The sequence below is a fragment of the Thermomyces lanuginosus genome (genome assembly GCF_041956635.1).
Source record: "Thermomyces lanuginosus strain ATCC 200065 unplaced genomic scaffold VTN49scaffold_22, whole genome shotgun sequence".
Lineage (NCBI taxonomy): Eukaryota > Fungi > Ascomycota > Eurotiomycetes > Eurotiales > Trichocomaceae > Thermomyces > Thermomyces lanuginosus.
The window spans coordinates 342,854-367,696 of record NW_027192356.1 but is presented as its reverse complement, the minus strand read 5'-3'; the positions used below and the strand labels follow the sequence as shown (position 1 = coordinate 367,696).

The 24,843-nt window shown below is 52.1% G+C and overlaps 12 protein-coding genes across 12 annotated transcripts; 3 read left to right on the top strand and 9 right to left on the bottom strand.

Annotated features, from left to right (window-relative positions):
* Positions 1–240: 240 nt before the first annotated feature.
* VTN49DRAFT_1052 (uncharacterized protein) lies at positions 241–1,778 on the bottom strand (the record flags this gene model as incomplete). The annotated part of the gene is made up of 4 exons (XM_069408625.1): positions 241–520; positions 634–1,074; positions 1,125–1,615; positions 1,674–1,778. The coding sequence occupies 4 exons, from the start codon at positions 1,776–1,778 to the stop codon at positions 241–243; spliced, it is 1,317 nt and encodes a 438-aa protein (XP_069270092.1).
* Positions 1,779–2,388: 610 nt separating this feature from the next.
* Positions 2,389–3,018, bottom strand: VTN49DRAFT_1051 (uncharacterized protein; the record flags this gene model as incomplete). The annotated part of the gene is made up of 4 exons (XM_069408624.1): positions 2,389–2,718; positions 2,778–2,871; positions 2,927–2,945; positions 3,000–3,018. The coding sequence occupies 4 exons, from the start codon at positions 3,016–3,018 to the stop codon at positions 2,389–2,391; spliced, it is 462 nt and encodes a 153-aa protein (XP_069270091.1).
* A 284-nt stretch (positions 3,019–3,302) lies between these two features.
* Positions 3,303–4,013, top strand: VTN49DRAFT_1050 (uncharacterized protein; the record flags this gene model as incomplete). The annotated part of the gene is made up of 3 exons (XM_069408623.1): positions 3,303–3,329; positions 3,381–3,778; positions 3,836–4,013. The coding sequence occupies 3 exons, from the start codon at positions 3,303–3,305 to the stop codon at positions 4,011–4,013; spliced, it is 603 nt and encodes a 200-aa protein (XP_069270090.1).
* Positions 4,014–4,135: 122 nt separating this feature from the next.
* On the bottom strand, positions 4,136–5,125 carry VTN49DRAFT_1049 (uncharacterized protein; the record flags this gene model as incomplete). The annotated part of the gene is made up of 1 exon (XM_069408621.1): positions 4,136–5,125. The coding sequence occupies one exon, from the start codon at positions 5,123–5,125 to the stop codon at positions 4,136–4,138; it is 990 nt and encodes a 329-aa protein (XP_069270089.1).
* Positions 5,126–5,357: 232 nt separating this feature from the next.
* On the top strand, positions 5,358–6,073 carry VTN49DRAFT_1048 (uncharacterized protein; the record flags this gene model as incomplete). Its single annotated transcript, XM_069408620.1, has 2 exons — positions 5,358–5,399; positions 5,471–6,073. The coding sequence occupies 2 exons, from the start codon at positions 5,358–5,360 to the stop codon at positions 6,071–6,073; spliced, it is 645 nt and encodes a 214-aa protein (XP_069270088.1).
* A 254-nt stretch (positions 6,074–6,327) lies between these two features.
* On the bottom strand, positions 6,328–9,762 carry VTN49DRAFT_1047 (uncharacterized protein; the record flags this gene model as incomplete). The annotated part of the gene is made up of 3 exons (XM_069408619.1): positions 6,328–9,140; positions 9,198–9,560; positions 9,696–9,762. The coding sequence occupies 3 exons, from the start codon at positions 9,760–9,762 to the stop codon at positions 6,328–6,330; spliced, it is 3,243 nt and encodes a 1,080-aa protein (XP_069270087.1).
* A 2,888-nt stretch (positions 9,763–12,650) lies between these two features.
* VTN49DRAFT_1046 (uncharacterized protein) lies at positions 12,651–13,367 on the bottom strand (the record flags this gene model as incomplete). The annotated part of the gene is made up of 1 exon (XM_069408618.1): positions 12,651–13,367. The coding sequence occupies one exon, from the start codon at positions 13,365–13,367 to the stop codon at positions 12,651–12,653; it is 717 nt and encodes a 238-aa protein (XP_069270086.1).
* Positions 13,368–14,568: 1,201 nt separating this feature from the next.
* Positions 14,569–15,246, bottom strand: VTN49DRAFT_1045 (uncharacterized protein; the record flags this gene model as incomplete). Its single annotated transcript, XM_069408617.1, has 1 exon — positions 14,569–15,246. The coding sequence occupies one exon, from the start codon at positions 15,244–15,246 to the stop codon at positions 14,569–14,571; it is 678 nt and encodes a 225-aa protein (XP_069270085.1).
* Positions 15,247–16,082: 836 nt separating this feature from the next.
* Positions 16,083–18,428, bottom strand: VTN49DRAFT_1044 (uncharacterized protein; the record flags this gene model as incomplete). Its single annotated transcript, XM_069408616.1, has 2 exons — positions 16,083–16,880; positions 16,938–18,428. The coding sequence occupies 2 exons, from the start codon at positions 18,426–18,428 to the stop codon at positions 16,083–16,085; spliced, it is 2,289 nt and encodes a 762-aa protein (XP_069270084.1).
* A 2,216-nt stretch (positions 18,429–20,644) lies between these two features.
* On the top strand, positions 20,645–21,673 carry VTN49DRAFT_1043 (uncharacterized protein; the record flags this gene model as incomplete). Its single annotated transcript, XM_069408615.1, has 2 exons — positions 20,645–20,875; positions 20,960–21,673. 2 exons carry the CDS (start codon positions 20,645–20,647, stop codon positions 21,671–21,673), a joined length of 945 nt encoding a protein of 314 aa, XP_069270083.1.
* Positions 21,674–21,815: 142 nt separating this feature from the next.
* VTN49DRAFT_1042 (uncharacterized protein) lies at positions 21,816–22,166 on the bottom strand (the record flags this gene model as incomplete). The annotated part of the gene is made up of 2 exons (XM_069408614.1): positions 21,816–21,882; positions 21,934–22,166. The coding sequence occupies 2 exons, from the start codon at positions 22,164–22,166 to the stop codon at positions 21,816–21,818; spliced, it is 300 nt and encodes a 99-aa protein (XP_069270082.1).
* Positions 22,167–22,415: 249 nt separating this feature from the next.
* Positions 22,416–24,453, bottom strand: VTN49DRAFT_1041 (uncharacterized protein; the record flags this gene model as incomplete). Its single annotated transcript, XM_069408613.1, has 9 exons — positions 22,416–22,951; positions 23,011–23,128; positions 23,183–23,198; positions 23,247–23,340; positions 23,557–23,835; positions 23,894–23,998; positions 24,051–24,183; positions 24,237–24,308; positions 24,370–24,453. 9 exons carry the CDS (start codon positions 24,451–24,453, stop codon positions 22,416–22,418), a joined length of 1,437 nt encoding a protein of 478 aa, XP_069270081.1.
* Positions 24,454–24,843: the final 390 nt, after the last annotated feature.

Below are 24,843 nucleotides of genomic sequence, written 5' to 3'. Positions count from 1 at the left end.
ATGCCTTCGAAGCAAAAGTTTCAACAGCCAAACCACCCAACCGCTATCCGAAGCGATGAATAGGTAGGCGAAACACGGCAATACATCAGAAAACTCTGACAGATTAAAAGAAATACCTGCCATAAAACAATAAAACAATGTACAGAACTACTAAAAGAACGTCATAACTAACCATCATGGTTAATACATACATAATCCTTAAGGACCGCTCTTTATGATTAGTAGGTAAGATGCAATGTCTTATTGACTCCCTCCGCCGAACCGACTTCGTACCCAGCTGGCAATTCCTCCAAGCGGGGAATCGGTTCGGCCCGGGGTGGTGGTAGTTTGCTGCTGCTGCTGTTGCTGTTGTTCCGAAGGAGAAGAGACAGACTCTCTCTGTTGTTGATTACTGTGTTGCTGAGAAGGTGAGGCGGATCTAGATGGGCTATCGCCGGGAATCACCACTGGATTTTCTCTTGTTCCAGGTGTGGTCGACGGAGCGGGTGTTGACTCGCCGGCTTCTCTTTCCCTGGGTTGTCTGGTTCCAACGGAGACATGGATGAGCTTCCGGTCCTGAGAAAAAAATAGGCAAAAAAAAGCGGATGATGGGGCCAGGAAGGGGAGGTGAGAATGTATCAAGGTCCTGCTTACGAGTCTGCGGTGATAGGCCGCCGACAATGAGGACAGGTATTGTGTTGGCTCAGCCACATCTCAATACACTGTCCGTGGAACCAGTGCAGGCAGGGCAACTGGGTCACCTCGTCGCCCACCCCCACGGATTCCATGCAGATGGAACACTCTGCCTTGCCTTCGGGGCCCAACATGCCTTGCGTGACCTTGATCTTGGGCAGCGCGTCGATGGCACTCTGCGACGCCGGAGGCGCGCCATTGCCCGTATTGTGCTCGATCAGGTCAGAGATGATCCTGTCGAACGCTTCTTGTGAGTACACAAAATCGCCGTGGCGACCACCTCCCAACAAACTAGAGAAGAATGAAAACGGGTCCATCCCTCCGCCACCAATAACATGGACACCTCCTCTGCCTAGGGGTTGTCGGTGTGGTGTTACTCGAAACAGGAGATCGACAAGAATACTACGAACAATTAGTGTGAGCCAGTCAAGTAATGCCAAGTGAGGTCATACTCGCTCGGATGAGGAACTGGATGCGCTGGCTCGGGGCTCTCAGTATCCCTTGGAGGGGCACTTCCGAAGAACGTATCAGCAAACGGACTACGCAGCGGTGTCTCTCGACTCTCTTCAGACCGGGAAGATTCTCGACGCCGAGCTGTTGACGCGCCGGTGATTTCTTGGATAAAAGCATTGAACGTCTGCGCTAGCGCATCGTTCGGATCGAGCTGAGGAGAACCTGGACCTCTTCGTGGATAGCCGGACGTATAGGTCGTGCTCGTAAAAGTCACACGGCCATCGGGAGAACGATATTCATGATGTCGGACGGTTGGTCCACGGTCATAGCGATCGCCACCTTCCTCTGCCCAGGGATTTCGATAGATGGTATCACTCGGCGGGGACTGTGATCGTCGCGGAGAAGATGATTGTTGCGGAAAGCCAAATAGGGTATTGATGAGGGAGAGAGGTTCCGGGGATGGGGAGTCATCTTCGGCACTGCCTTCGATCTGGTCTAATCAGCCCTTCGGCCTACAAGCCTCCATGGAGAGCCTGATTAGCACTTACAATTTCTGTGAACTCGGAGCCACAGCGCGGACAAATCAACCCGTATTCATCTTTTGGGAAGAAATTGTCGCACTGGTGGCACATAACCTCCTCACCGCGCGGCATGATGGATAGACAAACGGCCAACAAAAAGACCGGGAGAGAGCGTATGTGTGATGAGAAACTCAGGCTAATCTTCGAAGTGGATGGTAATTTATCTATCGATAGGCACCACCGAAATCAATCGACAACATGGAAAAGTCGCAACAACGATGATGTTTCATCGCCCGAAAGAGCTGGGCACTGACTGGTATAAGGCAGCGACCATAACAGAATCCAACCAAGAGCGAATGACGGCGTCGATTTGAGCACTGGCCGGGATGGATCCCACAGGGGACTGCCGTGCAACCAGAGGACTTTTTTGTGACCGATTGATGTCGATGGTGGGGAGCCGATGAAGGCCAAACCGATTCCGTTTGATGACGTTAGCAGCCACTTTCTTGCCACGAATACCTTCCTGCTACAGAATAAGCGTATTTTCACTAAAATGGTAGGTAAGAATAAGTCTCAACTCATTAGCGGTCATACAAGTGCAGTCATCTTTCAGTGCATGCAAACAGAATAAAAAGAGTAGAGTATGTATGCGATCAACAAACGCCACCCATGCCCAGCATCCAGAGAACTACCCAAAATTATTTACGGAGAGGAAAAAGGATGAGATGGTCACGCGGCCGGTTCATCGCCTTCGCGCGCCCTTGAAGAGAAGACCTCCCACCAAACCAGCAGCCAAGGCCACACCACCGACAATGGCGACGCCGATCAGTCCTTCCTTGGCGACCTTGTCATCGATCAGCTGCCGGAGACTGGCCGCCTGCAAATTCCCTGGCTCATGTTCAAGGAGCAGGTCATTGTAGCGACGGGCTTCGGCGTAGTTGCCGAGCTTGTAGTTACCGAGGGCAAGATAGTAGAGACACTCGCGACGCCGCTCGGGAGCAGAGCGGAAAATCTCTGACAACAGTCGAACACCTTCTTGCTGCTCCGAGCGGTGGTTGGACTTGATCAAGCCCTGCGGAAAGAGTGAGCACGGCCATGTTCAAAGTCGGTAAAAAGGAACAGACGACATACCCAGGCATAGTTGAATTTGGTCTGGACGCCGACATAGTCGCCTTCCTTTTCATACTGTGCACGAAGGACCTGGAGTTCTGCAGGCTTCAGCGGGCTAATGGCAGAGTAGTGAGCATCATGCTCGGTTGTCGTTGAAGCGAGGAACTCACGTTTCTGCATCCGCAGCGTCTGCAAGCTTCGTAAGCAACTACCAACTCGACCAGAGACAAGGGAATCACGTACACGGCAGATTCGAGCCCATCTTGACTGAACTGACTGGATTGAAGCTATGATCTTCAAATGTAAGGATAAACTGCTATACACCCGCGAACGTCAAGCTTGAAAAGCAAAAAAGCGGCCTAGTCAAGCCGACATGTGGCGGTGCGTATGCTCAACCAGAACTGTGACGCAACATGCCGAGGCCGTGGCTGTTGCTCCCGCAACGCATCACGTGATCTAAGGACTACTGCACCGATGCGAATCCGCGGTACAACACGCGCATCAAGTCACCCATAGGGAAACACCAGCAAGCACAAAGCCGTTAAGATGTTGCTCGACGAGGATCCCGCGACCGTAAGTTTTCCAGAGTTATTCAATATTCTCGTTTTCTGACCATTTTCGCAGCTCATTCACCATACGATCGGTAATTTCAACATCCAACCCGACAAGCTAGCGGTCACGCGCATCAATGAATCCCTCGAGACCCTACGCCAATCACGCGAGCTTCGCCTTCGGGAAGCCGAGTCGGCGCTTCGTAAACTCTCACGGAACCTGAAATCGCTGGAAGCAAGCCATGAGGAGGCAGTTGCGGCGCATGATCCATCAAAACACGCGGCGGAGATGATTAGACTGGACACGGAAAAGTTCCGCATCGCCAAGGCCGCGTCCGAGCTGGAGATTGAGTCCGAAAGGCTGGAGGGCGAGCTTGAGATGCTCAAGGAAAGGCTTGCGGAGCTGGAGGCTCAAGGGTTGGAGGGTGACGAGGCTGCACGAAGGGAACGGGAAGCCGAGGATGCGACTATGTATGGATCCCGCGTTCGGATTGTTTTCATGGTAGCTCTCCTGCTGACGTTGTGCAGACTTCGATTGAAGCTCTACAGGTCCCTGGGTATCGATGTCGAGGCGGACGAGGCGGGCAACTACCACAAGGCCATCATCCGGAACAGTCGCAAGGGCGACGTCCATGTGATTAATATCGATCCCAAGTTCTCGCGGTTCTTTTATGCGAATTACTTTTGGCAAAATATGCAGGGATAATGGCGTTGATTCGGTACAATGGGTTGGTCGTGTCTGGCGTTGGGGATACCCGGATTTGAATTGGTCTGTATCTGTTGCTATTCCCTTGGTATATCGGATCATTATGCAACAATTTTTTTGCTTCACGTATACTCGGATCCAGCATTCCTACGTTGCAACATGGACAGAAATTCGCTCTTCTTAGCCTGCAACTCCTGTGGATCGATACTTTCAAGAGCAACACCCGGAGACGCATCCTGGACCAAAGACAGCATCTCCTCTCTTTCTTCCTCGGTCAAATCCTGTCCACCCCAGGCTGCCAACCATTCTTTCTCCCGCCGGGCCATATCCTTCTCGACCAAGTCCATATGCGGGAGTTCCTGCCCATTCCACGTCAGAACAACCTCCTGTACAGGTCGCCCATCTTTGCCGTCGCCATTATCACTGGGCAGACGATACCGCTTCTCCACACACAACGGGCGAAGGCCGAGATTATCCTCCGCGCGCGCATTCCAAAGAACCTGCGCAATTGACCCCTCCCGGTCCATCATCATCCACATCAACGGAAACGGGCTGCTCGCAAGTGCATCGCGCACACCTTTTGTGGCTTCGCGCGGGCTAACCAGCATACCGAGTTTCCATTCCGTGCGAAAGCCCGGCAGAGAATAGCGGAAAGCGCCCTCAAGCTCTCGGACGAGGTTCGGGCCAAGCTTTGCGCGGAAAGCCTTGCACTGCGCTACGACACGTAGCGGCGGATTTTGCGTTCGGCGTTGACGCTGATTCCCGATTCTGGGAGGAGGAACGTGCCAGGTCCCAGCTAGGTCGATGCCGGCATCGGCGCGACCGCCGACACGATGGAGGGAGAAGGAATAGCGGCGGAGAGTCTCCTGAACGGTGTACTCGTAGTGCGTGCCAACATAAGTTGTGCTATTGTCGTTCAGTGAGGTGCGCGCCGCATAACGCAAGAACGAGGATAGGTCATTGTGGTTTTGCGTCGGGGGTGCCGGTGTTGGTGGTAGATTAAAAAGGCGACGGGCCAGCGGGCTTTGTGTATATTTGCCCGGTTGTTGGGAGAGCCTACTCCCGGCATGAAATGCCCTGTAAAGACATGGTGGTGAATGGGAGACTCTCATCCTCCCATAAGTCCCATCAGGGATAGTATGAAGCTGGGTTGGGAAGATTATCAAAGCTTGGGCAAAAGCTATCGTATTTGTATTAGCAATACGGAACAGTTACAATCTTACCATGATGTTTGGCCGCAGATCGTTACATTATGTCGTAATGCCAATACAACTCTCAATCTTATCATTGTTCTCTCTACTCGATGCACTCATTCAGCATCTAGTAATCCCAACAGCAGCAACAATGGCAGACATAATCACCCAACTCCAGACCTGTCTGGACCAGGTACTCCATCTCCCAACCTTTTCTTCTCCCTAACCCCCAACAATGCGACCAAAGCTAACGACCCAAACAAGCTCGCAACCCAATTCTACGCAACCCTCTGCTACCTCACCACCTACCACGACAACAGCCCCGCGAACCCCCCTCCTGGCATTGAAAATGTCATGCCCCAACTGGCCAAGATTCCCAAGGACAGACCCAACGCGGCACCCATGCCCGTGATACAAAACCAATCAGCCCAACAACCACAACAACCCACCAACCAACAGCAACAGCAACAGCAACAACAGCAGTCAGAACAAGCTGAAACCTCCACCCAACCCCCTGGAGCCGCTGGCGCCGGCGCTGGGACAGCCGGCGACGCCGACCCCGCGAAGAACATGCTTGACAGCGAGAACAACCCACCACGTCCAGACTCCCCGACGACCTTCGCCGCGCGCCAGCGGGAACTCGCACGGGATCTGATCATCAAAGAGCAGCAGATTGAGTACCTGATTGGGCGGCTACCGGGGATTGGGTCGACGGAGGCGGAGCAAGAGGCTCGGATCCGGGAGTTGGATGCAGAGATGCGGAAGGTGGAGGAGGAAAGGGCGCGGAAGGCGAGGGAGTTGCAGGCGTTGGGGAGGAGGTTGGAAGCTGTCCTGGGGGCGATTGGGAGTGGGATTTATGGGCGGTAGGTTTTTGCTCTTCTTTTGGGGGTTATTTACGTGAAAAAGTGTGATTTTAGAGATACCCGGGTCGTATTTGTTATCATGGTCATGATCATCGTTGAGAAATCTAGATCGTATGCTATCATGCACAAGTCTAACCCAAACATGAGATAATCCTGCATAACCGTGCGGGTATGTCCCAGTCCACTATTATATGCCCCAGACTCCAATATCATAAACCCAATGATGCCCAGCATGACCAGAAATGTGCCCGAACAAATTCAACGGAACAAACTCCGGTATTCTCGCATCCGCGCCTCCTGTATCTCCCGCTTGTCGAGCTTGCCGCGGTTCATGCTCATATCGGCGAGCTGCTGCTTCTTCTTGGCTAGCTCGAAGATGCGCTCCTCGATGCTGTTCCGCATGATGAACTGTACCGTGGTGACCTCGCGGGTCTGCCCAAGCCGGTGGACACGGTCGACCGCCTGCGTGACCGCCGCCGGGTTGTACTGCGGCTCCATGATGTAGACGCGCGACGCTGGCGTCAAATTGAGCCCGACGCCACCCGCGCCGATCGTCGCCAGGAGGATCGTGATATTGTCGTCGTTGTGGAACTGCTCCAATGCCTTGTTGCGCGCGCTAAGTGGCATCGATCCGTCCAGCCGTGTGAACCCTGTCAGTTGGTGGTCCCGCAGCGCGATTTCAATCAGATCCAGGTGTGACGTCCAGGCCGAGAATACCACGCTCTTGATCGGCCGCTCACCCTTGAGCTGTGCGCTTTCCTCCGCAGTGCGCTGCAGGTGCGAAATGAGCGCCCGCGTTTTGGTGTGTGGCCCACCGTACTCTCCTAGCTGCTTGGCCTTCTTGCGGTTGTGCTTCTCTTCAGCCTGGCTAGTCACATACGCTTGGAAATCCTCCGCCGTGATCATAGTGTACGTTGCGGAGATCCATCCCTCGCACACGGGACACTTGAGGGATGCACCCGGTGTCGGACGTCCTCCCGCTGCGTTAAAGACCTGTTTCCACGGCTGGAAACAATCAGCGCACACCGCGTCGAAGCACGACAGCATCACCGCCATCACAGCCTTAGGGTCATCCTCTGGGGAACCCCCGTCAGCCGCCTTCGTCAGTGACTTTCCGCACTTTGAGCAGTTGTCCGCAGACGATTCCTGCATAAGATTGAACATCTCATACGCTTTCTTCTTCATCGCGTCGTCAGACGCAGCCTCATCCCCGCACTTGTCGTCATCAAGATCGATGGCGTGCTGCGCACTCATCCCCTTGATCCGCTCGCGATCCTCACGGTCCAAGAGCTCCTTCCCATGTGCGCTAATCTGCCGGAGGATCATCATCGCTTTCAATACATGGTGGTACATACGGCCGCCCATCGTGCTCTTGGACTCATTGGCAATCACCTTCATCATTACATTTGACTCTCTGCGGAAGAACTCGTGCAGCTGCGCTTCTGACTCCGAGAAATCAAGCATGACAATCTTATCGTGACGAGGCGGCAGATCAATCTTGTCCTTAACTCGGCGTAGCGTGAACGAATCGACCAGCACGCGCAAACTCGCCAGAACGTTGGGATCACCCAGTCGGAACCGACTCAGTATGTGCGCGGAGAATTTGGCCTTTTCATCATATGGATAGAGCCGCAGGAACCGCGTGACCGATGCCAGGTCCTCGAGCCGATTCTGCACTGGTGTACCTGTCACGGACCACCGGCGTTCTCCGTTTAGCGAGAAGATGGCCTGAGACTGCGCGGCGCTCTGCTCGCGGATAGCGTGTGCTTCGTCCAGCACGATCCGGAACAGGTTCATCTTGACCAGAGGACTTTGATCCCTCTTGCTACGACGGCCAGAGAGTTCACTGAGGATTGTGCTGTACGTGGTGATGACCAAATCGTACTGACTGAGGTCATCCACGTCGTTTGTGCGCGTCGGCCCGTGAAACACGTACCAGGAGAGCGCGTGTGGCTTGAGGTGCTCCTTGACCTGAGTCACCCAGTTGTTCACCGCGCTCAATGGCGACACCAGTAGCGTGGTTTTGGCATTCCGAATTCCCGGCTGTGCGCGCACCAGATCAGGATGTGGCTGTTGTGTCGCCCACTTGCGAGCGTCAGGCAGGGTCGTGACCACCAGCGACAGGATGCTCAAAGTCTTGCCCAGACCCATCACGTCAGCCAAAAGCCCGCCGTAGGTCTGTGGGGGCTCCTCCTCCAGCACTGTCCCGCTAATGATTTCGCGGTACCTCTTTCGTCCATTTGGCCCGTACTGGATTCGCCATAGTGAATTGTTGTCCTTCTCTTGCGGTCCAAACTTGCGAGGCTGTTCCTTTTCCAGCATGAACCAGAGAGCCTGCTTCTGGTGTCGCAGGAGCGGCGTCGCAATCGACGGTGGTGGCTCTTTCTCTGGGATATTTTCGGCGCTTCTCAACTGGTCAAACATCTTCATGACGGCGTCGTTGACCTCCTCCGCCGTTCGCACTTCATAGGTCACAGCCGGCCGTGGGCGCGGAATGCCAGAAGGGCCCGACTGTTGATGAGTACGCCTTAGCTGCGAATGGGGATTCCAGACGGGGACGCCTTGCTCAACCATGGTTGGGGTTACAAGCCACAGGTTCTTTTGGCTCAAGACCTTGCCGACGATCTCAGCTTGTCCCCGTGGGCCGTACAGATTAACCGATGCTCGGTAAAGAGCGGAACAGCTTTGTCCGGGAACTTCCCCTGGTTGTCGTTTACGGAAATCTAGACGAGCGGTCATCTCTACCTGGAGTGGCTCTGAGTCCAGAAGGGGCACAATTCCCGCAGCGGTCTTGGAATCAACCGAGCCAAACGCTTTCCCCTGCGCATCGGTGACCTCGATCTTGTTATTGTTCTCGCCGCGGATCCGTCTGATGCCGAGTTTCATGGAGGGCCAAGCATGCGTGAAGTCCGCAAAAGGATTGTTCATATTGGGCGTTGGGACTGTGTGCGCCTGAATCATGGCGCCCTCTACCTTGCCGTAACAGACCCTTTGAGACCGGATATCATTCGAGCCTGTGACCTGCAGGTCTCCATCGTCGTCCTTGGCCAACGCGGACTTGATCGTCGATGCTACGAATCGAGTTTTAGTTCCGATATGACTCGGGCACACACCCTGGGGATGCTCACCAGTTAAATCCACTACTTGAGTTGGGTCCGAGTCCTTCCGCTCCTTCATGTACTCCCCGAGACCTGAGTTCCCTGACATCTGGAACCTTTGCGGCTGTGAAGCAGGGGTTCTGTCTTTAGATGTCTTGACACGCTTTTGCGGTTGATCTTCCCGGCGCTGGACTCCATACATATCCTCTAGTAAGTTCTTTGACGTGCGATCTGGAGGCTCATCCTCCTCTCGTAATCGCTTCGGGGTCGCCATGTTCGATCCATCCGGCTCAGATGTATCCCCGCTCGTAAAAACGACATCTACTGTCGGTTGCGACTGAGGAGCCGCCTGGGACGTCGATGTACCGGGCGATCCAGCACCCTGGCGAGTTCCTGCAAACGGTGAGCTACAGCCTTCCTCCGACATGGGCTGGGCGGTTGCGGGGTTCGTCCGGAGGGCGGGGAACGAAACAACGCAGTGGGCAAAGGCAACGGGTTCAGGTGGGATGGGAGGGAGTAGAACCGTACCAGCATTGCCCTGGAGATGTCGCTTGTAGGACCGGGGGTCCAAGAGCATCGCGGCACGTGAGGCCATGGTGAAAAAGGCGCCTGGAGCGCTTGAGATACGCGCAGTGTGTGTGCGCAATGTCGGATCGCGCGGCGATGATGTTTATTCGCGATTAACGACGACGATGATGGTCATGTGAACTGCGGGCGATGGACCCGACGGGCGGCGCCGATCGATGATCGCATTCAGGGTCTATCGGCTCGGAGCAATTCAGTTGAGCCTCAACTCGGATCGCGATGATAAAGTTCGACTGCGAGAACGAGGAGTTGTTCGCCGAGTGCCAGATCGCACGTCACTACTCGGGGATTACTCGAGCTGTAAGTAGCGCGTTGGGCTCTACGTGCACCCTCAAATATTCATATAGTCCACTCTGGAGATCTCCCGAGTCGACGCGATTCCCGACTGCGAGAGCGGCGGCTCCGTTCCTTCGATGCTCCGCAGTTGGAGCTAAAATTCCCGTCCCCACGCACTAAGATTGACCCACGGCCTCCAGTGAGTCACGTGATACGATGTTACATTGTGTGGCTTAAAGCGGGTCACGTGGGGAATGCGTCACCTGACTGGCTGATCGGAAGAAACCGGAGGGAAGGCGCCTTGGCAGCTCTTGGCGCTCCACAAGTCGACTCTGTGGATCTGGATCGTTTTAGGCAATCCAATTACGAGTCAACTGGCTTAGCTAACCTAGAGATGGAAGGATGAAACATGTGCGACTTCAGGGCTAACTTAACCTAAGCTAAAATTAGTCCATGACCTCATCAAGGATTGAACTAACCTCAGCTGTTAGTCAACGTGAGGACACAATATTATAAATATATGGCCATTTTTGCTGCTCCGCCTGAGATATCCTTGGTCAGCTTGGGTCTCTACAGACATTAACCTCCGCGCATGTCGATCACGGTGGCATACCATCATCGAGAAATAGTATTTATCGACTACATCGTAACGGCCACATCAAGTACGACCAATACTGGCAAAAGAAAAACGTACCCGAAGCACAAAATTATCATGATGCACCTAGCAACGCAGCCGCAACATAATTTCGCCTGGAGAGAACGACGGCATTTTTCTGCCCTGAGTTTCCTTGCACTCCGCACATAACTGTGGGCTCCATTTCATGTTTGACATTATTTAAGCACATAGAGTCCGAGTGAACATGGTAGACCGCTGGGATATGAGCTTTTCTTGAAAAAGGAATCTCAGACCGTTCTGCCTGCGACTCGACAAGGTTATTGACACTGACCATAAGGAATACGATCTGGTCACCGTGCCGTTCTAGAGTCAAGAATTTGGCAAAGAGATGATTTCGAAACTTGGTAACAGTACCCCATCATCGTCTATGACTCGAAGCTGCCCCTCATCCAGCAGACAGCAGAAGAGTTAGTGCTCCATTCAGAACGGAAAGGACAAATGGCAAGACCGATGGCGTATAAACAGTCGGACTGAAAGATGGCATATGTGTTCTTTGGAGCTCCTGTCATTCTGGATGATCGGGAATCAAGCCTAGAAAATCAGGGCGAAATTTCCACTGACACTGTAATGTGCAAAATACTTAATGGACGAGCTTGGTGTATTCCATCCAATACTTCGCAACGCACTGTGTCAGCGGGAATTCAACCCTGGTTTCGCGGACTGGCTCCTGCTCGGCTAGAAACGACAGGTAGTCCAGACACCCCCATCTAACCTTGCCATGAGTTTCCGGCTGCTCAATTGGTCTTGCCACTTACCCTTCTGTTCTGAGTGGGCCAGGAACTCTCTTGCTGTCTGGTGGGTGAAGGACACCTTCGAGTCATAGGCGCCGATGGAATATTTTCGTCACCGAGTTTTGAGATCTTTTCCTGGGCGTATTCTCGACTGAACGATGGCATTGTCACCATATCGTTCCTTTTCTCGGGCTCGTTTCAATCGTCGAGAAGGGGAAACCACAGTGAGAACAATTTGAGAGAGGACCTCCGTACAAGCTGTCTCCTGCTTCTGGCTATGATCAGTTACCTCCGGATACTCTAAAGGGTCCATGCCTGACGGCCTGTCGTGTTCACTCAATATGTGCTCCAGTGATGCCAAACATGAGGTGGAGCCACAGGTATGTGCGGTGCGCCGGGAATTTCAAAGAGTACTATGCACCATCACTCCTTCAAACCGAGGACTCTGTTTCGTGACTTTGTGTCTTGTATCTTGCATTTCAGTGTCCGTGGTTGTAATGTCAGCACCATCATTCGTTGGCCGATGCTTTGTGTTGTGATGAGTGCCACAACGTAGATCAGGAGCATCGCATTTATATCTGCGTGTGACTACGTAAAATAGTGGCTTTGTAGGAAAAAGATCATCTTTCTTTCAAAGGAAAACATCAATGTAACGGACTTTTCCGCCGAGCCTGTGATTTCCATCCCAAATGTAACAAATCAAGTCTTTACAGCGAGCTAACTCTTTCGATTTCCCTTGACATTTCTTTCATTAGCCGCGATCACTGACTCAGAGTATGGTGGTTGCAGTCGATACCATTCTCGTGTCAACAAAGCATTGGTACGGATCGAACAAAGCCGTGGGTAACGCCGACAACATCACTATGATGATCATGGGCATCTTCTCAACTTTCGATCTAACGATTGTCTGACAAAGGGACAGGTCCCGGAAAACTTAAGTCACAGTTAGCCAAGAACTGGGAGTAAACATTAACTCCATGTTTTCATTTCGGTGTAACCCTAACCCTATTCTGAGGAGATTTGATACTAACAACGGTAGTTATCTTTCAAAGAGCGATTTTCACATAACATTCGTGAAGAAGAGCCATACGGTTACGGATGCGAACAGTTGAATCTACAACTACAAATACAATGAATCATGAACTGAGCCAACGAATTCAGAACAAAAAGTCGCTCACACATATTACCCTCGATCACTCAGTCCAAATCCAGCACCTACTGAATCCCTTTCTTCCGCCGAAGATACAGACCCTTAGGTTTTTCGTCTGAGGGATCATACCAAACCCCAAAATGAGATAGTGGAATAGGTACCTTAATGCCCAGGATAGAGATATCTCCCTCGACGATATATTCGTATCCGGGTTGTGCTCCCTCGATCCAGAACTCGGAGACACGAACGTAATAAACAGAAGGTTGTTCCCAGGCTCCAGTTTCATTGATCTCAATCCCCTCTGAATAACGCTCAATACAGTGAGCCCGATAATAGCAACGGAGGTTTTTTTCAACAGCCAAACGTTCGAACGGCACGGACCTTGAAGATCTTTGCATGGTTACATTCAGGATGCATTTCACAATTTGATTGTCAATGATCATAACTTCCTCCTCCAATGGCGGGTAGAGAGCAATCTCAAGTTCCAGTCGCCCATCCAGTAACCGGTGCATTTTGCTAGCTTTGCGCTCGTTCAAACCGCCTTCTTCCCTGGCGAGAAGGAGCCATTTGGAAACAAAACATTCCTTCATATTCAGAACCATGGGTTTGATCTCCTCGGGTAGTTTCTCGCCCTCCTCCCAGTTAACTTTGGACCACCGATCTCGTGAACCGTGGTCGAATGGTTGGTTCGTGACATAAATATAGTCTGGCAGAGGATCGCCGTACGCTCTGAGAATCGCCTCCCATTCGGAAGCCCAGTCTGGAGAAATCTGCATTCCCATTTTGATATCTGTGTTGTCGTTGTCAGAAATGATTGAAAAGGCAGTATTGTCAACCTGTTATGCGATGATGGTTGCAACAAAGTCTCTATAATTCCGGATATTTATATTATGACCCGGCGCCTTTTACTACTTATCAAATGAATGGCATGACTCTTATGAAATACAGTCAGTTCATCATCATCATCAAAGACTAGTGGATTCTTTCGCAAGAAGTGCCTCACCGGGTTGTACCGTTTTGCCATACTAGGTTGAAAGCACAAAGTCCCGAATTCTTTGTCAAACCGGCTGGTAATACTAACGGTTTCAAGCTTCCTCTCAAATCACAGTTTATTGAAGGAAATTGCTGACAAAAACAGCGGAAACTTCCGTCCTTACTATGCTTGTCGACACCGAACGGGATTCATGTAGCCAGCGTCCAACCCCACGCAGCTGCTCTTTGGGTGGATGCGTTAAGAAATCGTTGAATCTTGACAGATCACGATGATCCTGATAGAACGAAGTTGCTAATATTGCTAATTTTCAAGGTTGTGGTTGATGTAGGTTCGGATAGAATATGCCTTATAAAGAATCTTCGAATCCAAACTTGGTAGAGAAACAGGTCGTCAGGTTCGATTTCATGGACAACTCCGCCCGAATCGAATTTTCTCATATTATTATCATGAATCTTCTCTGGCACATTGACGAACTTCAGGTTCAACATAGCTTCCCTTCGAACATGCTATGATACCACGCTCTTGTTTCTATTCAGCAAATCGCGGCATCCTACCATCAAATCAGATACCGAGTATTGCCTCAGAAGAAGACAATCGAGTGAGCAGTTAACACAAACAATGCAATAAGTACTTCGGCTCCATAGTGAGCCGAGGACATGGCTTGTAATTCTCATGCGGCTTTGAGATATAGATGGATTTTCCAGGCAAGGTAAATGCGTCCTTGTCGGCTATTGCATATACAATGAAGTACGTCCTGAGTTATGCTGGACAAGCGAAACTCTCAGAATTACGGTGTAAGCCGGGCAAGCATGATAATGAAGGAGGTTAAAAGAGCCACTGCATTCTTGGATCCAACTAGAGGAAAATAGATCACAGAATTAAAACAGCCCAAGGTCACAATCAACGCAGTAAGAAAAGAAAAGAAAGAAACCTTGATAGTGCCATACCGATTCCCGCAATGGTACGACCTGCTTGGGTTGACACTCCACCTACTGGATGCCCTTCAATTTCCGGCAGTAGAGGCCCTTAGGGCTAGAAGATGACGTATCGTACCACACCCCGAGAGCAGGCAGCTCGGCTTGCGGTGGTGGCGTTCTGTAATAATTTGGCAGCCAGATATGTCCGGAAATAATGTATTCATATCCCGGCTTTGCTCCGTCGATCATCAAATTTCTGACCTTGACGTAGCACGCTGGAGGATATGCCCATCCGTCGTTAAATGTGTGCTTCTCAATCCCGAGTGAGTAAAAAGAAGCGTGCTGGTCAACACGACACCCAACAGCGACATTCATGTCTTGCGGCACATCCTTGAACTCGGCTGCGGGTGAGTCTCTGTACTTGACCACTGAAAGCTCAACAATCACCATAATTTTGCGGTCGAATCTTATTTGTCTCCTATATTGCACATCCATTGGTTGGTAGACTTGAATTTCAAAGCTTAGCGAACCATGCAGCGAGCGAAGGGCCTGGCTCTGGCCTCCCTCAACTACACCACTATGTCTGTCATAGAGGTACCATTTGGCCACATATTGGCTTTGGGGGAACTGAACGAAGCGTGGGATACCTTCAGGGACACGCTCAGCTTCGTCCCACTTGATCCCTTCAGCTCCCACTTCTCGGGAAGCATGATCCAATGGATCATCAGAGTAACGATGTACCACGCTCATTATATTGTGTTGCTGCTACTGTTCGTATTCACGTTCTTTTAGCAACTGTGAGCTAAGATTGCTCTGTCGATCGAGGAGAATGCGTGTGTATTCTGCAAAGCTCGAGCTGAGAAGAGTGTTGTTGCAGGATAAAGATTTGTGAGCTTTACCTACCTACCTATATATGCATCGACGATAGACACGGGAAAGACTGACTTTGCAGAGGAATGAGTCCGTCTTTCAAACACCAGATTCGACATAGCGGAAGGTTCCGCGAGGCCCACAGCTTTCTCACGAGTCATGGATCTTCTCCAGTGACTGGTGAATTGATCCTCTGAGATCCATTGTTTTCTCAGTGAATGGAAAGAAACTTCCCTGTATATTCTTGGGGCGTCCAAAGAACGGCATCCAAGGTGACTGTTTACATAACTTAAGCATGTAGTCAGAAAAGAGTGCAGACTTCCCTTTCCTTAAGTAGTACAAAATCCATGGATAAGGCCACTTGAGAAAGTTTGGTGTATGCTTAAGCCCATATGCTGCATTAATTGTCTCACAAGTCTCGTTACTGGTTCCGGATTCCATCAATAGCTTGATTGCGGTTCTATGATGGCCATGCAATGAACTTTTCTATATACAAATCAAAGGTCGTTGGTCCTGTTAATGATTATGCCACCCAGGTGTGGCAGTCATGTATCGGAAATTATACAGAACGTTCAAATAAATAATAACACAGGTTCACAGAAGATAAAAAACTCGACGCCGTAGCAATCATGAGGGATGTTGCCGCTGACTGAATTACTCATGCGGACGCAATGCAAAGTGATGCTGACAAGAGAGCAAAATGTGAAACGCAGGGTTCAACACCCAGTAAAAATCGGGTTGGAGCTCTTGACGGTCTCGAGTCGCTCGACAATCACCGTTCGCTCGGTGCCTTCCATGCCCTCGGCGGCAGCATAGCCGAGATCGCCCTCGAGATCATCCCCGTCAAACACCCAGGAGCCACGCCGATACGTGATGGAGCTTCGGGAACTGTGTCGGCTATGTCCCCCAGGTCGATTACTGCGTGTGCGTGGCGGGGCAGAGGCCCAGCTTCGCGCCAGATCCTGGCTGTCACGGTCATGTAGCCCACGGTCCTCATCTTCAGATCCTCGATCCCGTGCGAGCTCAAACCGGTTCGGATTGGGGAGATCGCCGGGTGGAGATCCAAGGCGGATCAAGTCATCACTAGGTTGCGCATTGCTGGCGGTGCTGATGTCGATCTCGTCTTCGGAGTCGTCCTGGTTGCGTTCCCGGGCACGTCTCCGGTGAGCATCGTTGGATGGCGCGCGCATGGGAATCGCGACGGGAATCTCCACGCGGTCGTCCCATACGCAGACTCGGGTTCGTCGAGTAAGTTCTAGCGGCCCATGATCTGGCTGTTTAAGTGTTTCGACTACGTTCCATGCCTGGCCCTTCATAACTGCCATCTGTTTGGCAAACATGCTCTCCTTGAAGTCCGCATCCTGCTCAAAAACTTTGCGGAGAGCCGCTGTCGTGCCACTCCACCATGCAGTCGACGTAAGGAGCGGGAGGAAATGATCCCGTGTACGTTGCGAGAACGGTTGTCCGATCAACGACACGGGCAGGAAGAGCCAACCGAAGGGAAAGCTGCGCCACTGCACTCATCGTCAGCGAAGTCCATTGAAGCTCCACAGGCTGATTGCATCGCTTACAGCATCAGGATGTTTCCACGGCCACGACAGGCTGTTGTCGATGGCGCCGATCTTGATGGACGCCCGCGTCTCTGCCGCGTTCGATGGTGTGCCCGTCCGACTGGTCGCCACCATGGTTTCATGCCGTCGGTACGGTAGAGAAGAGGTGCGATTTGACTTTGACCGGTCGCTGTTTACCGACACCGGCCGGTTGGGCGGTGTCTCTTCATCGTCGTGGTCATGAGGATCAAGGGTATTGTGCTTAGGAGGATCGGCAAGGATGGAAACCTCTTCTGTTTTCCAGTCTACCTTGATCATCCAGTTGTCTAAGCCACGGTCGGTGTTCCGCATGATGTAATCAAGGATCACAAGCTTCTCCAATTCCTCGCGGAAGGACTGCTTCAGGTTCTCGCTCCAGTAAAACTGCCTCTCCGGCTCATCACCCTCGGGAGACGGTGTCCGCACATGACTGAGCTCCTCATCGGACTCATCGTCGTCATCAAATGGGATTCCGGATGTCCGACAGGCCTCATTCCACGTCCGCTTCTTGCGTCGGGGAGCATCTTCTGCCGTGAAGCCCGTGTTACTCTGGTCCGGCCAGGGATGTTCTCGCAAGAACAGAGTTGCGTCCTTGTACCCTTTTAGGAATACTTGGAAACTACCGACTTTTGGTGGCAGCGGTCTCCGACCCCCCCAAGCCCGTCTGCGTTCCCAGAAATCGTAGAAAAACGATTTCGATGATAGCCATACGATATCCGTGTACGGAACAATGTTGGTCCGCAATCGAACATCTAGAACATAGGCGGCAGCTTCAGAGACGTAGGAGAGGTTTGGGATAAGGCATGCTCGTCCAAAACAGCAGGGGAACAAATTCCGGTGTAGCCACTTGGTCCATTTTGGATTTCTCGACGCATATGGTTCTTCATCCTTCGGTTTGAAGACGCCGACGACCTTCCCCTCAGGGTTCCGCGCAAAGTAGCTACCTGAACTGCCCTGCGAGATCATCTTTGGATGGATACCCTGAGCGATCGCGGTGCGGACGCTATCGACGATCGCATCGAACTCGGCCTTCTTCCTCCGTTGCTCCTCCTCGAATTCTTCCGTCTCCAGCATCTCCGCTGTGTACGGCCGCACGCCATCCGGGGGCTGGAACACGGTATGGTAGATTTCGAGTTTCTCATCGCCGGGGGACTTGGGTGCCTTGCTCTTCTTGAATTTGGAGGCAATCTCTTCGGCCCATCTCTCGAGCCGGGCGTTTATTGCTTTGATATCCACACCGGAGTTACTGCGTTTTCGGCGACGGTGAGCATGACTTCGGCGGCGATAGTCTGGCGGCGACAGTGCGCCGGAGGGCATCTGGGATCGCGCATTGATAGGCGCATAGTGTGTCGATATGGTTTGCGGTGGTTCGTAGGGATCATCATTCTCGGATTCGTAATATTCTCGTTCATCCTCCTCCGCCTGGGCGAGTCGGGCATAGCCAGTGGTCGCGGGACGGGACTGTTTAGGCATGGCGAAACGACAAGACGAATGAACAAAACAAAGAAACACGGAAAATAATTATCAAGAACTGTTCAATCAAGCATGGAATAAGGGGGGAGGGAAAAAACAGATGCCAATTCAATGCGATGCAGCGAGTCACGTCAGGGGAGAAGCCCCTTGGATGTTCAATTTAGTTCGGAGAGGCGACGTTTTCTTTGGCCTTTTGGACACCCCCTAAGCCGACGATCCACAGCGCCGGCGGAGTTTGATCCAGCGTGGCTTGTCGCAGGCCGCGCCAAGCCACGGAAGCCACATATCACGTGATATGCTCATTGGTCAGGTGACTCCAAGTTTGTTTGTGTTCATCTTGTTTATTTATGTTCATCATCATGCAGATTCTGGTTCGCTGAGAATGTACGATTACGATCGATGCATTATTAACACAGAACTCATACATATCCTCAACATACACGCGCATCCTGTGCTGGGGTGGTTCAATTCTCTATCAATTCATGGTACACACTTGAAAGTAGTCGGTTGCTCATCGCATCGGAGGCATAAATATAAGTTAAAGTTACCGTAAATGTATATCAATTACAAACACCCCCTTTGAGCGACCCGCTTAGTGTCAAAAGACCCGTCAGCAGATTACAGTACGGGGGAATTACCGTACCATACCCCAGCGACCGTTAATCGTCGATTGTTGATAGAGGAATTGTGGAGGTGTATCCGCAAGGAATGTCAGCTGCAGAAGAACTGAAAAGTCAAGTTGCTCTCTAATTCCTAGTCCAATCATCGTCCATGCCGTGGAAATCCCTCGCAATAACGCCAATTCCACGAAAGCATTCTCCGGATCCTGAGAGAGATCTTGTCGATTCAGTAGAACGATATGCGGACGGGCTCCCGATAGATAACCTAATTTTAGATAGCCAACCCCGTATCCACCATTGTTAGTGAACTTTAGTGCTGCATAGCGTCGCTCATTTTTAACTACTGTCCCTTGTCGGATCTTGGACAAGCCAGGCCAAGCATGCACTGGGTCTGCTGCGCGTCCTCTTTCCGATTTCTTGCATTTTCCCCATTGTGAACCTCTTCCATTTGGTCATTCGTTCTCAATCCAGTCGCTCTTTGCCTTGCTCTGGCCGCAGTCTGTCGCTCTCTGTGCTGCTGTTTCGCCGAGTCTGTCTCTCATTTACAATCGACTGAGAATCACGATTAATTCAATTGATAGTCATTAATCATTTAATCTTAATCCACGCCGTCGGCTTTACCCAGGCAGATTTCCACATCGTTCGCGCAAGAACAACCCGCGACCACCACCATTGTTGCGGTCCTGACACGTCTCCCTTCGTCCTCTCTCTGAATACGTTCGAGATCCCCGCGGGTCTCGAGCTGCATCGTTACGGCTTCCACCGTGGCTCATTCATCCTTCCGTCCTTCACCCATTGAGCCATCCCTCCGTTCTCTTCCGTCCTTGGAACACCCGTTCTGTCATTCCCTCGATTTCGGACAGGCGATACCGCAGCTGCCACCCGCATCCGAATTGGCCAGATCCGTGTCATCGTCGGAGAAGTCAACACCACCTGCCGCGATTTTTCCTCCGTCCACATCGCTTGACTTGCCTGCATTGTCGACCTTGGCGTCTGTAGCATCGGCTCCGGCGTCTCAATCGAGGTATGTGAGCGCGGTCTTCATTCTACATAAACGGGATGCGGAGCGATAATGGGACAATTCGTCTCGTCTCGCCATGAGCAGAGCGTCCTGATCGAACACTGTAGAGCAATGCCTCAGGAAATCAAATCATTGTCCCTTTACTGGATAAACCGCGTCTATCTCTGCGAATATATGTTCTAACAATAGCCATAGTTCGGCCATGTCCTACGCCACGTCATCACCAGCCGCCACAACCGGTGGACAAGGCAATACACCGGTGAGTACTGAGAGATTTCTTCCTTCCCTGCAATTTGTTGGCGTGATATGCCAGGGTTGTTATCAGGAGTTGCCCAATCTCGGAATCAGGGATTTTCCGGATTCCGTTATCAGCACCCGATCAGGCTTGGCGCCAAGTCTGCGTCTTTTGCTGTCAGAAAATCCCTTCTTATCGCACCCCAATTCCCAGCGCTCCCCGATCTTATCATTCCCTCCCCTATCGCTCTCGACTATCCGATCCCCAGCCCCAGCCGTGCTTACTTTCCTCTGCACTTGTTGATCCTTGGACTTTTTTCAATGCCTTCGCTCTCCTGACCATGGCGTCGACCTTGACTGACCAAAAACGTCCTCAATTGCAGCCCGTCTGCCAGAATTGTGGCACGTCCACTACCCCGTTGTGGCGGCGCGATGAGCTGGGCTCCGTGCTCTGCAACGCATGCGGCCTCTTTCTCAAGCTGCACGGCCGACCGCGCCCGATCAGCTTGAAGACAGACGTGATTAAGAGCCGCAATCGCGTCAAGACGGCCGGACAGGGTGCGAAACGCAAGGTAAGTCCGTTTCGAGAGGCGGAAGCTTCTTCCTGCCTACAGTTGGCGTTATCAACGCGCAGACAATAACTGATCGGCATCTAGTCACAATCTGGAGGAGCCCTCGACCCCAGTAGAATATCAACGACGCGATCCGATGCGGGCACGCCACCTGTAGGTCCGCAAGGATACCGCAGGGCATCCCGAAGAATGTCTCCAGGGCAATCGGACCGGTCGAACTCGCCCATTTCGCGCACAGACACGCCGGGCCTGGCACACTTACAACAACAAAACTCGAATATTGCCCCGCAGCACGTTTTTGACAGCGTCAGCGTGGGGGATCAATCGTTTAACCCAAGCAGCTCGCTCCCGACCCTGCAGCTTCGACAGCCTTCACCCGGCGAATCGTCGTCATCAGCAGTCGATAGAAACATGGAGGTGCCACAGACTTATGAGGGCCTACTGGCGGTTAACACCTCCTTGAAGACTCGGGTCTCTGAGCTCGAACTCATCAACGGGCTCTTCCGTGGCCGGGTCTCTGAACTCGAGCAGAGCGACGCTGCCGCTCGTCGAGCTGAGATGATTGCGCGCGAATCCGAGGCTCGCGCGCGCCGTGAGCTGGAGGAAGCACTCCGGATGGTGGACGACCTGAAGCGGCGCGTCAGCGAGCTGGAACAACAGCTCGGCGAGCGCTCAGGGTCAGTCTCAGCGCCCAACGGCAACGGCAACAACGGGGAACCCGCGACGAAGAAAATTCGTTTGTCAGACGTGGTGGACTACCAGGCGGATTCGCCGGCGCAGTCCCCCAAGACGACATGAGTTGTTGTGTCTTTCGATACCCTGCAAGCATGTGCCCACGCAAAGAAAACTTTGTTCTCCGTGCTCCGGAGGATTACACGTATTTTGGAATAATACTAATATACTTTTCTCTCCCATCCTGTTCCTTCCGAATCCACCTATTCTAACTACCTCGCGGATCATTGAACTCTTGGGCCGGGCTTGCACGTTCTTGTCTCACTTCTTGTCTACTGCGCGCGCTGTTTCTTCGGAATGTCTTGACGAGATTTGTCTTTCAGTACTTATAGAAGAGAGGGATCTTGGGTTCAGGCAACGAGGGTTGCTTGCTTGTTTGTTTTTGTTTCTCGTCTCTGTCATGGAGAAGGTTGACCAAAAAAAGGAGGAATACAAAAAAATTTATATAAAATGGAGGGAATGGGAATGTGTTTTGCTGTTGTGATGAACTGTGTTTTTTTCCCAGTTCTCGAACTCGCTGTGACTGTTTTTGCTGTTTCGATCGATGTGTGTCAAACATTGTATTGCTGTGTGTGTATTGTATCTCGAGCGAGTGATCAGATCAGAGGACTAATGTATTTGATAATCGATTCATGGTTGGGATCTGAAGGAAACTGATGGGTGTAAATCGAGATCTCTAGGATATAACTAACATATAGAGAGTGTGATGTATCCACATGATATCACCGGTCTATGTACACTGAACTTCATCAATACAGGGGCTACCAACTGGACGAAACCTCCTCCGATGAAACAAAAATATGGCGTGTCAAGCGAGCCGCTCCCGCAGCTCCTCCGACTTCCTTCTTATCCTCGACGGATCATAACGGGCATTCTTCTTCTCCCGCCACAGACACACCCAACACACAACGATGCCGGCCAACCCCGCGCAGAACGTCATCCAGAACGCATCGCGGTAGCACCCGAGCCCCTCGCGGCAGTCACGGTGGGCGTTATGATGCCCGTTATCAGACCCAGGCCCGTCGCCCACGACGACAGAATGCTGGTCGTAGATGGCTCCGTAGATCAGGTTGAAGATATTCCCGCTGATTACGGGGGATAGGGTCATGGCGCCCCAGTTCTGCGATATACCACTAATGCCGAACGTATGAGCGACTACAGACGGATAGCAGCCGAAGAGGAACCCGTAGGCGAGGCCTGTCAGGGACGAAACTACGAAGAGATGGTTGGGGTTTGAAATGGATGTCGCAGCGAGTTGCGTCACGGTGAAGACAACCGCGGAGAGCAGCACGCACCAGAAGCGGGACATGGAAAGTTTGTGGACGAGGATATCGGAGCCAATGCCTAGATATCAGTCAGAACGTCCGCTCTGAGGATGTTAAGATTGGACAGGGTTAGCATACCGCTCGATATGCGTCCCAGAAAGCTGCAAATGGAGAGCATCGACACGTGCATTACTTGCTGGTCCTGGACAAACGTTCTACTCACGCTGTCGTCGTAGTATTTCCACAGCGCTCTGGTCTGCCCTCCGGTTGATCAGAGCTCCGACAAGGTCAATCATATGGGAGTACTTACGGTATTTCCAATGTTACTAGCCAAGTCAGCATTGTTCTTCTAAAATGTTCAGATTATCACTTACTTGATGGTCATTAATCCAATCCCCGACAGCAACCCCATCAACAAGAATAGGTGCCAGAAATCGACAGATTTGATCAATGCCAGCCCTCGGATATCTGGACAATGTGAGCCAACTTCGCCTTCGATTACGGGGTCTTGTGACGATTCGACTGAAGCCCTCTCCTCCGAAACGCGCGGCCCGAGGTCTTTGGATACCAGCGACGACGTCTCATCAACATCGCCCGAACGAGGTTCGACGGCACCGGAGGTAGATGTGACAGCGTAAGACCCGCTGCCCGTGTAGGGGTATACTCTCTCGATGTGTTGCGTACCTGGCTCTTCATGTCCATATCCATGTGCGGGCAGCCCGGAGCTGCCTACCTCACGTTGCGGTACCGCCGCATAGGACGGACTTGGCGGAATTACCCGAAGAAAAAATGAAGCAAATAGGACCATGACGGACGTTCCCAGGCACAAGGTTAAGAGAAACCCAGCAGTGTTGCCTCGGAACGCCATCGACGCCATGGACGAAAAGAAGAAGGCGCTCAGCCCGAATCCGGCCATAGGAAAGGCCGTCGCAGTGCCACGGGTGTCGGGAAAATTGCTCGCCGCTTAAAGCCGGTCAGCCTGAGGGAGAATCCCGGTTGCAGCGAAAACTTTAGTACTGACCAGCCTTGATTGCTGCTGAAAAGGCAGCTGAGCTCCCCAACCCCGTGAGACAATAGGCCACGAGAATGGTTACGAAGCCCACACTCCCTTTTCCGCCGACATAGGCTGTCCCGTATCATCAGCATAAAGTCCCTCGGGCCTGAGCTCCTCAGCATACCAAGATAGATCGGAAAATAACCCAAGCCCATCAACGTTGCTCCAAGCAGCATCGATATACGCGGTCCCTTTGTATCAGTCAAGAGTCCCACTGGGACCCCTGCTGCGTAGAGGCCGATATTACCGGCCGCGCCCTCGATTTCTCCTGTAAGTTGCCGTGCCCATCCCAAGACGAGTCGGAACATACAATTAAATTAATCTCCTTCGACGAAAAGCTCAACCGCTCTGCAAACTGCGGCGCCCATGCGGAATAGGCATACTGTCTCCCCCCGTTACAGTCAGCTCTCAATGTTCCGGCAACGGGCCGCTGGAGAACCGACACATGTTCCGCTGGCGACCGCGATCATTGTCCCGGCCACGACCGAGATCCATCTCTGGGTCTGTAACGACACGATCATTCTCATGCCGGCAAGGCTAATTGCACTCCGAATTTCAGAATGTCATCGGGGTGGTGAACAGGTCTCTGTGTTCTCAATCGTCTTCGGGACAATTGAGTCGGATCCGGTAGGTACAAGTATCGCCTTCGGCTGGGATGCCGACCGTGTGCAGTTCCACACCGCTGGTCAGTCTGCAATGAATAATGACACTGTGTCACAGTCGCGGACGTTCCGGCGGGGTAATCCAATATTGCAACAAGCGACAAAAGTAATCACGTCTGGATTGCGTACGCGCCATTCAGTGCCCCCGTCATGGTCGGGGGGGGGGGGGGGGGGGGCATACTGGGTCGGATTCGGATATTCTCACGTGATCGGTTGTTTCCCGATAATGTTATGCAAGGGCGTTGGTCATCAGCA